Below are 16,233 nucleotides of genomic sequence, written 5' to 3' on the forward strand. Positions count from 1 at the left end.
TTTTCAAATTCATGAAACTTTCATGACGTTAGAAAGCTTTTTTCGATGTATCGATTATATCATCAGGTACAGTTGAGCTAATCGATTAGATTAGTAATCGATGTCTATAATGTTTACTTTTTTATGTTATCAAATTAATTTACTTTTTATAAATTGTTTTTTACTCATGTAGACTTTTGACAAACAATTTAAACCATGGATTCTTGTGAAAAAGCTTGTGTTCTTGAAAGTTTTACCGAATTTGAAGAAGTGCAAGCATTAATCAATGAATGTATTAACTTAAACTCAACGGTTATTGATGAATCAACCAGATTGACAGTTGAATCTCTCTTTGAAACTTGGGTTAAAATTTTTGACCGCTATCAAGAACAGCCTCATCTAATTGATCGTCACATCAGCTCAATAATTTCCCAGTTGTTTGCACCAATTTATAAGCAGGCAGAATCAAAGGATGATCAATCACCTTCTATTTCTTATCATACCTCCTGTAATTTTATTTACCATGTGAGTAAGGTGCGAGGATTTAAGAATCTAATTCGCCATCTACCTCACTCGGTCACTGATTTAGAGATTGTCATTGATTTGCTGTCTAAAGAATCTATTGATAATTTAGTAACTTGGAGAACTCGTTATGTTCTGTTACTTTGGTCTTCTCTTTTGGCCACTTTACCATTTGATTTCAAAAAGTTTGATTCATCTGATGACGGGAGAAAACCGTTAATGGTGAGGTAATTACTCAATTTGTCACCATTCAAGATTACTTCCAATACTTTGTTTATCTTTTAATTTACACTAAATCTTTCCGTTCATTTTGTTACTCATTTTTTAATTTAATCTCTTCATTTTTACTCTCCATGATAGATTATATGATCTTATTAAAATTAATTTAGTGGCTGGAGACACACCAAAAGTAGCAGCCGCTGTTTCCTGTGCAAGATTCCTTACTCGACCAGAAATTTCAAAAATATACCTAGAAAGTCATATTGATTGGTGTTTAAACGTGAGTCATTGTCACTAATCTAAAAATGTTTTCATTCAACAAAACTAATTATTTTCTCGGTTAGGTTATTGATGAAATTTTTAAAGATGCAATAAGTCTCAATAATGGCATTGGCGTTCTTCTATCGCTGGCATACATCTTCAAGTTTGGTAAACGGGAAGATATTTCGCCATTCGCTCCCAAAATTTTGATGAAAATACGTGAACAAAACATTTTGTCCCAGTCCAAAAATCTTTTGGTGAAAATTATGATAAAAATTAACCAAAGAGCTGGTTTAAGTCTTTTGCGCATTAAAATAGCATCTTGGAGGTATCAGAGAGGTCGGCGATCCATTTTAGATAGTTTAAAAAGCAATTCATCAACAAATGAACCTTCTAAAGTGAGTTCCGATGTCAAAAAGTCGGAGAATGATGACGATTATGATGATAATTATCAAGTGCCTGAAGAAATCGAGGACGTAATTAGTGTGCTACTTGATGGTTTGAGATTTAATAGCTATATTGTCAGATGGTCAGCTGCTAAAGGAATCGGTCGTGTAACCAGTCGATTACCTCGTTCTCTGGCAGGAGAGGTAGTTTCAAGTGTTTGCGAGCTTCTCAGCCCTTCTGAAAACGATGGCTCTTGGCATGGAGGCTGCCTAGCTCTGGCTGAACTAGCTCGAAGAGGTTTAATATTACCAGACCAATTAAGTGTGGTTATTCCAGCTATAATAAAAGCTTCAGTTTATGAAGAATCTCGTGGAAACTTTTCCGTTGGAGATACAGTTCGAGATGCAGCTTGCTATGCTTTCTGGGCCTTTGCTCGGGCATATGAAGCTGATATTTTGCGACCTTATCTTAATGAGATTACATCTGCACTCTTAATAGTTGCTGTTTTTGATCGAGAAATTCGCTGTCGTAGAGCAGCATCAGCTGCTTATCAAGAAACTGTTGGTAGATTAGGGTCACAAAACGTACCTCATGGAATCGAAATATTGACAACTGTTGACAATCAAGCAGTTGGTCGAACTCGTCGAGCTTTTCTTGAGCTTAGTATGTTTGTCGCTCAATTCAATAATTACTACGAGCCTTTAATTATACACTTGATATATAAGAAGATTAACCATTGGGATCAAGAAATCAGATCTCTTAGTGCTGAAGCCTTAGCCAGTTTAATTCATTTTGCTCCCCTTGAATTGATTAGACATGTGATTGGAACTTTATTGGAAAAGACACTGAGCAAAGATTTGAGTACTAAACACGGGTCTATCATTAGCTTGGCCTGGGTAATACATTCCATGAGAGAGATGAAAATTCCTTGTCAAGATGAAATATTGGTCGGAATCCAAAAAATATCTGAAGAGATTAAATCATCGCTTGGATTCAAAGGAATCAAAGGCGAACTTTTCCGCTCTGCAATTTGTTTTTTGATCGAGAAAATTTCCCAAACAAGATTACCTCTGGATAAAGATTTCATCAAAACCTGTTGGATTGACATTCTAAAAGACTGCATTTTTCATACAAATGAGTCCATAAGGGCAGCTGCTGTTTCAGGTTTCGTAGCCTTGTACGATAATTATTTTCCTGGTGATTCGAAACTTGAAGACATTTGGATGAAACACTTAATTTACAACGCATATTCCAATCTAGAACACGTACGATGTGGAATTTTGGAAGCCTTAGGATCTTTACCTAAATCATTTATTTCTCACGATACAATTAAGATGATTTTGAAAACTATCTTGCAATCTCTTTCTTCAATTTCTGCTGATGAAAGCATATGGTTTTCATGGAAAGTAGCATCAATCAACTGCTATACTTCATTGTTAATTCAAATGAATAACAGTGATATTGAAAGTATACGTGATTTAGTTGAAAAAATTATCCATCATACCTTAAATGTTGCTATGGAAGATTATACTACCAGTAGTAAAGGAGATGTTGGTGAAGCGGTTCGAATCGCAGCTATCATTTCAATCAAAGTACGGCCATAATCTAATTCAGGCAGTTAAATCGTTAATTGACAATATTTGCTAATGTTGAATTTCATTTCATTTACAGAAAATTGCACTACATTTCCATGAAATATCATGCGAAATTTTAACCAACGAGATGATTAACAAAATAATAAATCAAATTTTAATACATTGTGTCTCTCATCACAATGAAATGCGCTTAGCTGCTGGTGAAAATTTTTTCGAGATCCTTTATGGGTAATATATTTTAATTATATAATTTATGAATTGTTTTATTAAATGGTTTTGTTTTTCTTTCATATCAACAGCCTTGGCAAACATTTTTTATTGGATGATTTGATAAACGTATTGCCAACGAAAGAGGATCTCGCCTCCGTCCATTTTAGAGATGAATCTAATTTTCCAATTTGGTTCGCAATTTTACCACTAACTCAATACTCTTACAGTCTATGGAAAGGTCTAGTAATGAGCACTGGAGGAATCCCAACATCGATTGTGAGACAAGATTTAATCAGTTTGATGATAAATGAATCAAAGAACTAAGCAGTTTTTTGTTTGCTCATAAAATTCAATTGTTATAGTCATCTTTCAATATCCGTATCTAATAATTTGTCTCATATTTTATTTCAATTTAGGTTAAACTTTCATTGGAAGCTCTCTTGAACCAGCTAAAATCAATCAAATCAAAAGATGAAGCCAAGTTTAAAAACGTTATTGATAGTTTCATTGATGTTTACAGAGATAATCTTACAGTTGAAAGAATGTGTCTACAGTTGATAAACACTCTAAACTCATTGATAAACTCTGGAATTCTGAATGATTTAGAGGAGAGTAAAGTGTCATCCTTGATTGATAAAACATGGGAGATGGCAAGAACGACAGCGATCCCCAAAAAGAAGATTGCAACTGTTCAACTCATGTGTGCTTGTCTTCGTTTTAAAGGTAATTAGATTGATTATCAACACATTGTGATGCATTAATTTTAATGTGGCAATGAAAGATGTACAAATGTTTTTTATAACATGAATGATTCTTTATTTATCGTTAATCATGCATGAAACAGAAAATATTGCTCAAGGAAGAGATAAGAGTAGGAGAAAAGATAATTGATACAAAATGAATTTCTTTCTCTCCATGATCAACAAAAGTTGTTTGATTCACCATTTGATTTCTTTTTTCTTTATTCGATGGAAATAAGAATTGTGACAGTAAAATTGAAATGTGAGGAAGGGTTTTAGACAAGGTTATAATAAGAGGTAAAGGGAAACAATTCAATCAGCCCAAATCATGAGCTTGGTCCTTGTGATACAAAATATTATAATTATATTCTTCTTGCTTTGATTCAAGACCTGTTTTTAATATTTTGTTATGGTTTTTTGCTTCATTTTGCAGGTTTACAGAAGAAATGCTTGAACATTTTATGCATCTTTTTATGCACCAAATATCCTTTTGTCCGGACAAATGCAGCAGACGAGTTGTATACAGCACTATTGATTTATGAGGACATATTTGAGGATGATGGTGGCAAAGGAGATGATCAAGTTGATGAAGAAACGAATCAGGAGAAAGCTCTCAGACTTTTGACGGAAACTGATTGGAACAAGGATAGATCAATCCTTATCCCTATTAGAGATAAATTAAAGAGCATTTTAGGCCTGCGATTGTAAAGATGTGAATGCAATTGTAATAAATCGAACTGAAAGTAGTTGATATTAACTAATTAATAGGTTAATTCGCGTCAATACATTTTTTTGGAGAGAAAAATGAATAAGATTGAAATAGAGATAAAATGGGGCAACAGTAATGTAACATACTAAGAGTTTGAAGGTTTGTCTGGTTTCTCTCTTCTTTTTTCAAGACATTTGTTGGTAGGGTTCAACATAAGTAGCTGGAAAATATCCTTTACGACCGTCAATTTCACCTTCCCACCAATTTTGATCCGAATTGTCAGTAACTGTGATAATATCACCTCGCTTAAATCCAAGTTCACCATTTTCCTGTGGTGTAAAATCATACATAGCTTGAACTAATATCTCATCTGTAGGCATCTGGATATCTCTCAATTTTATGTCTTGTGACCGAGAGACTGAGGCTGATCTATGGTATTCAATGAGCTCATTGAGTGAATTAAATTTAACAACCCAAAGGAAAAATTTTCCTTGAGTGTCGCGAAGAACTTTAAAATGCTGAACATAATCACCACATTTAACAGAAAGGGAAAAATCACTTGGTGAGCTTTCACTGACCCTTATAAGGAATGCACCTTCATGTTGAGAGATCAACAATCTTTCCGCATCAGCTCGGCTAATTCGTCCATGGTACCAATCATGAGGTTTCATTTGAATATAATTACTGGGTATTAGACCCTCTCTTCCATCAAGCTCAGCTCGATACCAATTAACATCATCTTCCATGTTTAATATCTTGAGAACATCAAATTTACGGAAACTTAATTCATCGTCAGCTGTCGCATTAAAATCATGCTTAGCAATAGCCTCCATTATTATTGTCACACAGAGATGCCACAATCAATAAACTGTTCAATACTCACAACTAAAAAAATAAACTGAATGCAAAACAAATTAAAAAAATAAACACCAAATAAAAGTGTGAAGCAAACGAAATTCAGTCTAAGTTCGTCTTATCAAAAGATGAGAAGGAACATGGCGGCGGAGTCTCAGTAGCTTGTTTTCTTTTGTCAAGATTTCATCTTTTATCTTCCACTTTCTCTCTCTTTCTCACCCTTAGGGAGGTGCATCTTTTATGGCGCTTCAATTGAAACTTTTACCATAGCCATTTGTACGTTTAAATAATAATAATTATAAAACATTCTGTTAATCAATTAGTTAAAATTAAAAACATAATCAATCAAATGAAATTGTATGAAACCAAACAGAGTGACATTCCCATAAACGATGTTAGAAAGTCTGTAACCTAAAACCAATGCCAATCAATCACCGATTAGATTACATTGTAATATTTATCAAGATGTAATTATGTTTTGAATAATAATTTAATTATTAATTAAACACATAAACTGACTACATATCTGATAAAGTCTCAATGTATTTATGCAAAATGTGTTAAAATGATGAAGAATTATCGCATTCATTCAATTTGTAGTCTAAATGGGAAGGACATCATTTATGTCTTCATCTAACCTGCGAGCTTACGAAGTGGTAAACGTTTACAATTTTGGTAGACCGGCAACAATCTCGTCTTCAATTCCACATTCATCATTTCCTCGTTTGATCTTGAAGTAACCTGTTACAAACGTCGAAACAATACAGTTAACTATTGTTCAATTTTATCGAGTAAAGATAAGAAATATAATATTATATTGTTAGCTACCTTTGTTACCCCAATCGGTGTTCCAGGAGTTGGCAACAAGCCAATAGTCAACACCGTTTTCAGTTCCCCAACCAAGGATTCGAATAGCATGGCCACCAAGTACATCATCCGAATGTCTTTGGTAAACTCCTAATTATCCGAAGAAAAATTAAATGTGTGAGAATGGGTGAAAAATTGAATTATGCGAATTAAGAAATGATCAAAACAAACCTGATTTGTATGTTGGGAAATCAGAGTAAACGGTAAAAGCAGCTGTTACAGGACCATTAGTCATGATTTCTTTCATGATTTGTTTAGGGTCAGATGAAACCGAATAAACCTTTTTACCATAATGTTTGTCCTGTGTAAATGACTTTGAGTAGCCTGAAACACACTCTTTAGAGCATTGAGGAGTATCTTGTTCAGTGCAAGCAGGTCGAGGTCCTTTTACATGATGTTCACATGGAGCAATTGAGTAGGGTTGGCATCCTTCACCTTTGTAAAGACCACCAGAAACAACACCATTACTTTGCCAATACTCCCATGCAGCCATAGGATCACCACCACTACATCCATCACCACAAGAGTCACAACAGTCAAGTACTTCTTCAGCTGAAATTTCAACTTGAACTGATCCCTTTGAAGCGATACAAATCCTGTCAGACATGGCTTCAACTGAACCAAAAGCCCAACAAGAACCGCAACTTCCTTGATCACGAATGAAGCTGATTGAACTACAATTTGGCCAAGCTGTTCGAGCATCGAAACTTGCCGGTAAATCTCCATCGATTTCGTGATAAATTTGAGGTAATTTGCGTCCACTCTTTCTTGCTCCAAGAAGCCTTTTTACGTGTTCAATTGGTAAATCCTCAAAGTTTCTACCAGCCTGAAAATTATTACGAAAATTATTGATAGTAAAATAATAAGATTTCAAGAGAATAATTTACTCACTTTCCATGTTGTTCCGAGTGAATTGATTTTGTTGATCATTTCATCAGACATTGGATCCAACCCTGATTCAAGGAAGAGACGTTGGTTCGCTCCATAAGCAGCACCAAGTAGAGCAACGAGAACGATTAAAGACTTCATTTTGCTGAGTTTAAACTACAACAAACGATAATTTGTTTAGTGAATCGGTTGATGTGTTCATAAAGCTTTTATACATTAAAAACAATGATGAATATAGATAATTTTATAATGAAATGATTTATCACCAACAATTGTTTCATATTTCCTGATTTTTGACCTTCTCATAATCAAACGATGTCTGATAACTCTCCATAACTCTCCGATAAGCCTTTATGAGATGTTAGGCAAATGCTTAATCTATCATAATCACTAATTGTAATCATTAGGAAATAAACAATTATTTCATCAATTTATTCATAATCAGAACTAAATCCAGTTACTTCTAATCATCATAATCTCAATGAGTCAATTCTTGTTGAAATGAGACTGGGAATCGTGACGGAGTTTATTTATCACTGATGTATCATATTGTTATCCTGATGCAGATACGTTTGTTTCTTTTGCTCTAAGGTTATCTTTATTAACCTCACACGGGATGTCCAAGGTCTGATCAATTGATATCGAGAATTCATTGGTAGCTATCGGTAGACTAGACCTTCTCGAAGACCAATACAGCGAAATTTGCTACCCACCTTTCGATTTCGGCATTTTATCGTTTTTTTAGAAAAATTTGTATACTTTTCTATGAGGATTTGTATTCGTTTTTTATTGAAGTGCACTTTTTATTGCACAACAATAAAATTTATTGGGTGCATCTTATATCTTATATCAGTTTAATCGTAACTTTTTCATTTACATCGTTTTAGAAAGGATGACAGGGAAGTCCACAGTGGACAAAATTGAAGTTTCTAGAAAATTTAGATCCTAAGATGGCCGGCCTAAAATATGCACAGCTCACCAGTTCAAACTTTCAATCGACTTATTTCGATTTAAACGTCTTAAGCAGGGTAATCTTGATGAGTCAGTTACTGAAGATAGTTTATAGAGTTTAAATTGAAGCCATGAAGCGATTAACTATTTTAACTCAAAGCGATCAGAGTGGTATAAGAATAGAAATTGTTGAATATTGGAATATACACTCCTGGCAATAAGTTTGAGGACAGTAGTTTTTTTTGAATAATTTTTCTGTGAAATGATTGCTTGTTTACTGGTTAGTATCAATTGAAAGTCGATGAAGAATTACGTATTTTAAGTTAAAAAATTAGGTGATTAGGTGTAATTAGATGAAAAAAACACGAAAATTCGAAAAAAATTGAAAATTGATGAATTGGTTGAGCACTGATTGATGGTAACTGAGTGAATGGATATTTCTGAGTGATTCTGACCATATTCAACCATTTATTGTCATCTGGTGCCGACCTGTTAGAGATTAAAATTCTGTCCTCATAATTTTTGCCATATGTTTAAAACGTATTTTCGATTTTTAATCCAATCAATACTTATTAGCCTTCCAAGTCGCATGATTTCTGACTCAAAATTTCTTAAAATTTAATAATCTAAGAAAAAAAAATGGATTAGCCCACTAATTGGATCAAATAGTTGAAATATTCAGAAAAATCTGCTGTCCTCAAACTTATTGCCAAGAGTGTATAATTCTATCGGTAAGATAATCTTAATCTATAACCGTAATCTTAGATTAGCTTTAATTAACAAGAGGAATATATAAATGGCCCAATTGGCATTCGAGAATTCATTTCAGTTCGAGTTTTTGTAAATCTAGTTTCTTTTTCGAAATTTCTCAAATAACCAAACTCAATTTTACTAACTTCGATTCAGTCATGGTTTCCCCAAATGATTCGGTTCTCGGTTTGCAGTATATCATCGATTCCAAAACTTATCCCCGATGAACATCCAAAAAAGTGTATTAAGCCTGATTGTGATGGAATGATGGTTCTAAGTGCTATAAAACTATCAATGTTAGGGAAAGATTTTGTTTGTAGGAAGTATAGGAAACAAATAAATTGGACGAAAGGAACTATCTTCGAAAGCTGCAAATTGACAATTTTTACTAACCTAAAACTCATCTTTTGTTGGTGTCTAAACAAATCAATCAAAGTTACATCAATGGATCTAGGGATCAATGAGAAAACTGTCTCACAGCATTTTCAAATGATAAGAATGGTAAGTAAATTATGACAACTATTTTAAATATTTTTTAACTATTTTTGCTGCTTTGCATAGGTATGCTACAATATATTGAATAAGAATAAACAAATGATAGATGGTACGGGTAAAGTAGTAAAAACGATGAGACTATGATATATAAACGCAAATACAATAGTGGACGCTTATCGTCAAATCAAAAAAGACAAGTTTGGATCTTTGGCGGTATAGAACGGGAATCGAAAGCAAAATTCGCAGAAATTGTTGACAAAAGGGATGAAAAAACTCTGATTGATGTAATTAAAAATAACATTTTGCCAGGAACAACAATTTACCCCGACTGTTGGAAAAGCTATAAGAATTTAGACCAATACAATTTCTACGCTTATGATACTGTTAACCATTCTAAGAATTTTCTTAACCCTAATAACAAAAATGTCCATACACAGAATATTGAGAGACAATGGAGATCACTGAAAGATCATGTACCGAAGTCATCCAATGGACCGAATAGAGATGATCATTTGATCTAATTTTTATACAAATCAAAGTATCATAACAAAAATGAACCGACTTTCAATTTTGAAATAACCTTAAAACATCTTCAAAAAATCCATTTTCCATGGATCAACTTGTTTTATTTGATTATGCTGACTGATATTCCTTTCTCTTGTTAATTAAAGCTAATCTAAGATTAAAATCAAGTTAATTGTCGACTAAAGTAAGTTGTTTTGTAGTTTTCCGAAGCTCCCACCAGTCTTAAGCCGAGTCAGATGCATTGGCTTAGCTCGAAAAATAGCCATACGGATGTTTCTACCCCTTACAATTCTATCTTAATTGCGTTGAATTTTTTAAAATTTTTTTTTATTTTTTTTGGACACTTATATGAAAGGCAGAAAACTATTTTCGCCTAAAATAAGAATTTATGAGAGAAATGATTTAGATGTATTTTTGCATGAAAAGACCCATTCTGTTTGGCTGTGACTCATAGTTGCGAAAAATGGCTTTAAATCTGCACCATGAGTAAATGCCTATTATAATTTTAATAATCTTTTGTATAAAATATATTTAGTTTTTTGGTTTTTTAGTTTACTGGTCACTCTCGTCTCCAATTTAATTTACCTATAACTTGAATCGACGTAAGCGATTTTGATGGTACTTAAAAGCTTCGCACTATAAGATGGAGATCAATTCTTCGGCAATCCGAACGGAGATCCGTAATTGCCTGATTCTCTAACGATACAGCTGCTACAAATGCTCATAATGGCGCTCGATAAATGGTTGTTCGATGACAATCAGTACCAATTTCCTTTGCTACTTCACCACATAGCATTTTATTATTAGTTAATAGTCGAAGAACTTGGCGATTATCACGATCACGTAACTTGAAAGCAGGTCCTTTTCGACTTGTTTGGTTGTATTGATCAGGATTTTTGATTAAATTGAGCACAACACTTTCCAACCTTCTCAGCAATCACTCTAGTCGATAATCCTTGACCACGATAAGCAATTATCTATCTCTCGTTCAGTCAAGCCTTTGCCTTCACCATTGCACAAGTTAATTTATATTGAAATACTTCGCAAGAATTATAGAACTAGGGTCTAACAACATATATCTATCGTTAACAATGGAAAAATAACACAAAAATGTCCTCTAACCCAATATTTATCGCCGAAAAAACAAGTGTCCTTAATTCCATGCATCACCAAAATATGGTCAACATAAGCCAATTAGCGATCAACAAATAATTAAGACAAAAGTATTAACAATTAAAGAAAAAAAGTACTCTAAATTGGATGGAATTTGAACATTTTAGTCAAAAATATGTGTCCTTTATAGCCATGTAACGCAGCGTATTCTACTGAGAAAAGTCTGCTCATGAAATTTCGGTTGAAGATATCAAGACTTTTTTGCATTTTTTGGCCACACGGTTTTGTTGTCATTTGCGTGATAGAGTTCAGCACCACTTTTGCTGGTTGTAGCCACTCCAAAAGTTTTATCTCTTTCCTTTTTTTCTCAGAACATCACTCGCATATGTCTCCAACGTAAAGCCACCACGTTGACTTCGGTAATAGGTAACAACGCTTCCTGGTACACACTTAAGCCCACAATTGACGTCAAAAACCAAAATGAAAAGAACCCACAAAAAACCGTCCTTTGTATGGGTCTCACTAAATACCAAAATCTGGCCAAAATACCAAAAATGACTGAAATCTAGCACAACAAAAAAAAACATTAAAAACTTAATTAATACTTAGAAATTAGACAAAGTTTAGACCAACAGATAAATAGAAGGCAATGAATATATGCATGGGATACTAACTTTTTAGTTTTTTTAAAACTCAATAGAGGACGCTACTATCCGAAACAATTTTTTTGCACCGGATTTATTTATGGTTAAGATAGCGTTTTTTCGTATAGTGGTTTATTGTTAATTTAAAAGTGAAAAATGTCATTTATATGTTTTTCTGATTATGAACCGAGTGAAGAAAAAGTTTTGCAGTACTTAAAAGCGATGAAATGCAAACCATCAGCCAATGCTACATCTATAAATTGTCTAAATTCGATAATATTAATGTGGACATCTTCATGTGGCATCGAGTAAGTACAAAAGTAAAACCATTTCTTTGGTTATCATTAGGTATTATGCTGTTGTTGATAGAAAAAAAAGAAAAAAGAAAAACTACAAAAGAATTTACTAAAGTTAAGTTTACTGTGCCCATTAGGAATTATTTATTACTCGGGTGATCCTGGCTGTGTATCTCCAAGACCCCATGGAAATAGCAAAAGGGCTAGAAATTTCCATGCAACTTTACCTTCAACTCTAGCAAAAATAAAAGAGCACAACTTCTCAAACAGTGTCCCAAAAGATTACAATTCTCCAGTGCGTGAACTCAAAGTTAAAAATGATAATTAAAAAGATACTTGTGACGAAAAAAGGATCAACATTTTTTGCCCGAAACGCTTAACAAATCAGCAACATAAAACAAAATGAAACTAGTAAAGCACATTCACATCATGATGAAATTTATCCCACTAATATAATTTGCAAAATGGTCTTTTATCTCGTCATCAGATTGTCCAATAAAAAATAATGGTAATGACTGCGGGTTGTTTTTAGCATTAGCAGTTACTTCCATCTTACAACAACAACAACAGTTTTTACGAGCCCCCAGTGAACTGGCTAGGAACTACATAAAATATATTCTTACAAAAACAAAACAGATTCGAAGTCCAAAAAAGTTAAGAAAATCAGTGATTCAGTCATCAAAGTTGCTGAGGCCAATAATTTAGGTAGAACTGAATTGTCTCTATTGGTAAATCCTGATTTCCCTATTTTGCAAAAAGCCATGGCAATGGAAGAAAAAAACAAGGGCAGAGTAGCAGTTTGCTACATAAAAGATGATTCATCTAAAAAATGGACGTCTGTGTCATTTGCCGTGATTGGATCCACCGAGAGTGTCACAACCAAAAAACTGTTACGTATTTTATTTATACAAGTTGCCAAATTGAAATCATAAATTTATAATATTAATTTATTATTATATAATACCGTTTTATTATGAAATAACTAAATGGCAATGAAAGATTTAATTCATGCAAAAAACAACTTTTTATTAAGGCATTACTTGAACAGGTTTCCGCTGGGCTTCCTTATTTATATCCGGCTCACCTTCGAGTCTTTTTTTGCAACATAAATGTGGTTCATCTTTTCGGTGGTTTAAATGTCTTTGAAATGTCATGTTGATTTCCTGGTACTAATTACTTGATCGCAATAGGGACACATCCATCTTTTGTTCGCGGTACCATGTCTTGCCTTTTTTCTAATTCGAAAATGGTTGGATGTTGAGGATCTCGAGGCCAAATTTCGATTTTTGACGATACTTAACATCATCAGGACAGTTTTCCAATGCCTTGAATGCACAACGATCGAAAACCATAGAAATTGAAGCCTTCCAAATCGAAGTAACTCTCATCGTCCAAAATCAATTCCTGATCACCAATCTCCATCCTAAGTCGACGAATCCGTGTTTTTGGTCGTTGCTTTTGTTCTGAAAAAACTTTTCTTTTTTTGGCACTTTTTTCTCTTTGCAATTTTGATTTCAGCTAGTTCGATATAACTTTTAGCTGTTGGTTTGCTCATTCCGATAGCTCTTGCAACAGCAGCATAACCACAGAGAACTTAATCGACAACCATTTTTTTCACATTTGAATTATTGAATTTAGAGGCCGATAATCCTGATCCTGGTTTCCTACCACTGTTTCCAATACTTAACTTAGCATATTGAAGATATGCAGTGGTAGTTGGTACACCAGCAGCAATAAATTTAGCGACAATTTCACTTCGCGCTGATTTGCCTTCAAACTTCCGTAGATGTTCGCAAAAATTTCGAAAACTTCATTTTGCTTCAACTTCAACATCTTGAGTTCTGGTGCAAATATTGCCTTGATTTTCCCTCTTTTTTACTCAAAAATTGTTAAAGAACATATGTTGAAAATTTTATGCTAATCCAATTAGTGCATCTTAAGGTAATCCAATTCAAAAATCATTTCCATTTTTACTTTACATACGTTAATCAATTGATTTCTGATAACTTTCCAAAGAGCAAATCTATTATGGATTTTAGGAAATTGCTTAATCTAGACTCATTTGTTCGCAAACGATTGTCTAAACAATGAAATCCACTAGGAAATAAACAGATCGATCATGATCTATTCAATCAGAATAAAATACAATTACTTTCAAATCATTAACATTTCGATGAGTCGATTCGTGTTATAATCTAATTTCAGACTTCATTTATCATTGTTTTGAGACTGTCTTAAGATATCCTGCATAAAACACGTAAAGTTCAGATATAATTTCATCTCGACTTATTTGTATTTAAAAATCTTAAGTAACATTATCATTGTGAGCCAGTTGATGTTAATGTTGCAGTTTAAGTCATGAATTGGACACTTATTTGAACTCAAAGCGACGCGAGTGATATAAGAATAGGAATGGTTGAATCATGGCATTTATAATTTTACTTTTATTGTGTTGGATTTTCAAGACGAGCGTTTATATTTTATTTGGACATTTATATGAAAATTGACTTGTGGAACTATTCCACTCAATTACCGATTAGATTACATTGTAACATTTATGAAGATGTTACATCAATATTTATTTGTATTGTTAATTCAAAACATCAACTGACTACGTATCTGATTGGTAACAATAATTGTAAATACAGATTTTATAAAGCTTGAGTTTATTTATTAAATATGGGTTGAACAATGAAATACTAAAGTATTAAATTCTGATTGTGAAGGCATTAATTGTAGATCTTAGATCCAATTTGTAAATTGATGGAATGGTAATCGTTTACAATTTTGGTAGACCAGCGACAATCTCGTCTTCAATTCCACATTCATCATTTCCTCGTTTGATCTTGAAGTAACCTGTTACAAACGTCGAAACAATACAGTTAACTATTGTTCAATTTTATCGAGTAAAGATAAGAAATATTGTTAATTACCTTTGTCTCCCCAATCGGTGTTCCAGGAGTTGGCAACAAGCCAATAGTCAACACCGTTTTCAGTTCCCCAACCAAGGATTCGAATAGCATGGCCACCAAGTTCATCATAAGAATGTCTTTGGTAAACTCCTAATTATCCGTAGGAAAATGAAATGTGTGTGAATGAGCGAAAGCACATATTTAAAGGTAAAGAAACTAACCTGATTTGTATGTTGGGAAATCAGCGTAAACGGTAAAAGCAGCTGTTACTGGACCATTGGTCATGATTTCTTTCATGATTTGCTTAGGGTCGGATGAAACAGAATAAGTTTTTCGACCATAATGTTTGTCCTGTTTGAATGACTTTGAGTAGCTTGAGACACACTTGTTTGAGCATTGAGGAGTATCTTGTTCAGAGCAAGCAGGTCGAGGTCCTTTTACATGATGTTCACATGGAGCAATTGAGTAGGGTTGGCAACCTTGACCCTGGTATAAACCACCAGAAACTACACCATCAGATTCGTAGTATTCCCAAGCAGATTCGGGATAACCACCATTACATCCATCACCACAAGAGTCACAACAGGCAAGAACATCTTCAGCTGAAATTTCAACTTGAAGTGATCCCTTTGAAGCAATACAAATCCTATCAGACATTGCTTCAACTGAACCAAAAGCCCAACAAGAACCACAACTTCCTTGATCACGAATGAAGCTGATTGAACTACAATTTGGCCAAGCTGTTCGAGCATCAAAGCTTTCTGGTAAATCTCCATCGATTTCATGATAAATTTGAGGTAATTTGCGTCCACTCTTTTTTGCCCCAAGAAGCCTTTTTACGTGTTCAATTGGTAAATCTTCAAAGTTTTTACCGGCCTAAAAGGTTGTTTCATATGGCAAGATTCATTAATATTATTATACATCGGTAAATAGCAATAAAATAATTCACTTACTTTCCATGTTGTTCCGAGTGAATTGATTTTGTTGATCATTACATCAGACATCGGGTCCAATCCTGATTCAAGGAAGAGACGTTGGTTCGCTCCATAAGCAGCACCAAGCAGAGCAACAAGAACGATTAAAGACTGCATTTTGTTGAGTTTAAACTACAACAAACGATAATTTGTTTAGTGAATCGGTTGATGTTTACACCGAGCTTTTATACATTAAAAACAATGATGAATATAGATAATTTGATAATGAATTTTTTATCAACAATTGTTTAATATTTCCTGATTTTTGACCTTCTCATAAACTGTTTATAATTTATTTCTGATAACTTTCCAAAGAGCAAATCTATTATGGATTTTAGGAA

The 16,233-nt window shown here is 33.6% G+C and overlaps 4 protein-coding genes across 4 annotated transcripts; 1 reads left to right on the plus strand and 3 right to left on the minus strand.

Annotated features, from left to right (window-relative positions):
- The first annotated feature begins 105 nt into the window (after positions 1–105).
- On the plus strand, positions 106–4,670 carry Tbcd (tubulin folding cofactor D). The gene is made up of 7 exons (XM_015929357.3): positions 106–728; positions 862–1,000; positions 1,065–2,960; positions 3,040–3,191; positions 3,263–3,449; positions 3,590–3,896; positions 4,347–4,670. Exons 1-7 carry the CDS (start codon positions 196–198, stop codon positions 4,619–4,621), a joined length of 3,489 nt encoding a protein of 1,162 aa, XP_015784843.1. The 5' UTR covers positions 106–195; the 3' UTR covers positions 4,622–4,670.
- On the minus strand, positions 3,966–5,455 carry drk (growth factor receptor-bound protein 2 drk). The gene has a single exon (XM_015929364.3). It carries the CDS (start codon positions 5,453–5,455, stop codon positions 4,808–4,810), a length of 648 nt encoding a protein of 215 aa, XP_015784850.1. The 3' UTR covers positions 3,966–4,807.
- A 493-nt stretch (positions 5,456–5,948) lies between these two features.
- Positions 5,949–7,404, minus strand: LOC149094785 (cathepsin B-like). Its single transcript, XM_015929363.3, has 4 exons — positions 7,236–7,404; positions 6,516–7,170; positions 6,306–6,434; positions 5,949–6,218 (listed from the first exon to the last, which is right to left on the minus strand). Exons 1-4 carry the CDS (start codon positions 7,371–7,373, stop codon positions 6,142–6,144), a joined length of 999 nt encoding a protein of 332 aa, XP_015784849.1. The 5' UTR covers positions 7,374–7,404; the 3' UTR covers positions 5,949–6,141.
- A 7,251-nt stretch (positions 7,405–14,655) lies between these two features.
- Positions 14,656–16,040, minus strand: LOC149094786 (cathepsin B-like). Its single transcript, XM_015929361.3, has 4 exons — positions 15,872–16,040; positions 15,140–15,794; positions 14,940–15,068; positions 14,656–14,862 (listed from the first exon to the last, which is right to left on the minus strand). Exons 1-4 carry the CDS (start codon positions 16,007–16,009, stop codon positions 14,786–14,788), a joined length of 999 nt encoding a protein of 332 aa, XP_015784847.1. The 5' UTR covers positions 16,010–16,040; the 3' UTR covers positions 14,656–14,785.
- Positions 16,041–16,233: the final 193 nt, after the last annotated feature.

This window comes from Tetranychus urticae, chromosome 1 (assembly GCF_039701765.1).
Source record: "Tetranychus urticae isolate SD_2017Ah chromosome 1, NJAU_TeUrti_SD_1.0, whole genome shotgun sequence".
In the NCBI taxonomy this organism is placed as follows: Eukaryota; Metazoa; Arthropoda; class Arachnida; order Trombidiformes; family Tetranychidae; genus Tetranychus; species Tetranychus urticae.

Excerpts from the sequence above, each read along its gene's own strand:
- Tbcd (XM_015929357.3), top strand. The coding sequence starts at position 196 with ATGGATTCTTGTGAAAAAGCTTGTGTTCTTGAAAGTTTTACCGAATTT. Across the intron at positions 1,001-1,064 it reads ATATTGATTGGTGTTTAAAC|GTTATTGATGAAATTTTTAA; the intron begins GTGAGTCATTGT and ends TTTCTCGGTTAG. Across the intron at positions 3,192-3,262 it reads TTTTTCGAGATCCTTTATGG|CCTTGGCAAACATTTTTTAT; the intron begins GTAATATATTTT and ends TCATATCAACAG.
- drk (XM_015929364.3), bottom strand. The coding sequence starts at position 5,455 with ATGGAGGCTATTGCTAAGCATGATTTTAATGCGACAGCTGACGATGAA.
- LOC149094785 (XM_015929363.3), bottom strand. The coding sequence starts at position 7,373 with ATGAAGTCTTTAATCGTTCTCGTTGCTCTACTTGGTGCTGCTTATGGA. Across the intron at positions 6,435-6,515 it reads TTTCCCAACATACAAATCAG|GAGTTTACCAAAGACATTCG; the intron begins GTTTGTTTTGAT and ends TCGGATAATTAG. Across the intron at positions 6,219-6,305 it reads CACCGATTGGGGTAACAAAG|GTTACTTCAAGATCAAACGA; the intron begins GTAGCTAACAAT and ends CGTTTGTAACAG.
- LOC149094786 (XM_015929361.3), bottom strand. The coding sequence starts at position 16,009 with ATGCAGTCTTTAATCGTTCTTGTTGCTCTGCTTGGTGCTGCTTATGGA. Across the intron at positions 15,795-15,871 it reads CACTCGGAACAACATGGAAA|GCCGGTAAAAACTTTGAAGA; the intron begins GTAAGTGAATTA and ends ACAACCTTTTAG. Across the intron at positions 14,863-14,939 it reads CACCGATTGGGGAGACAAAG|GTTACTTCAAGATCAAACGA; the intron begins GTAATTAACAAT and ends CGTTTGTAACAG.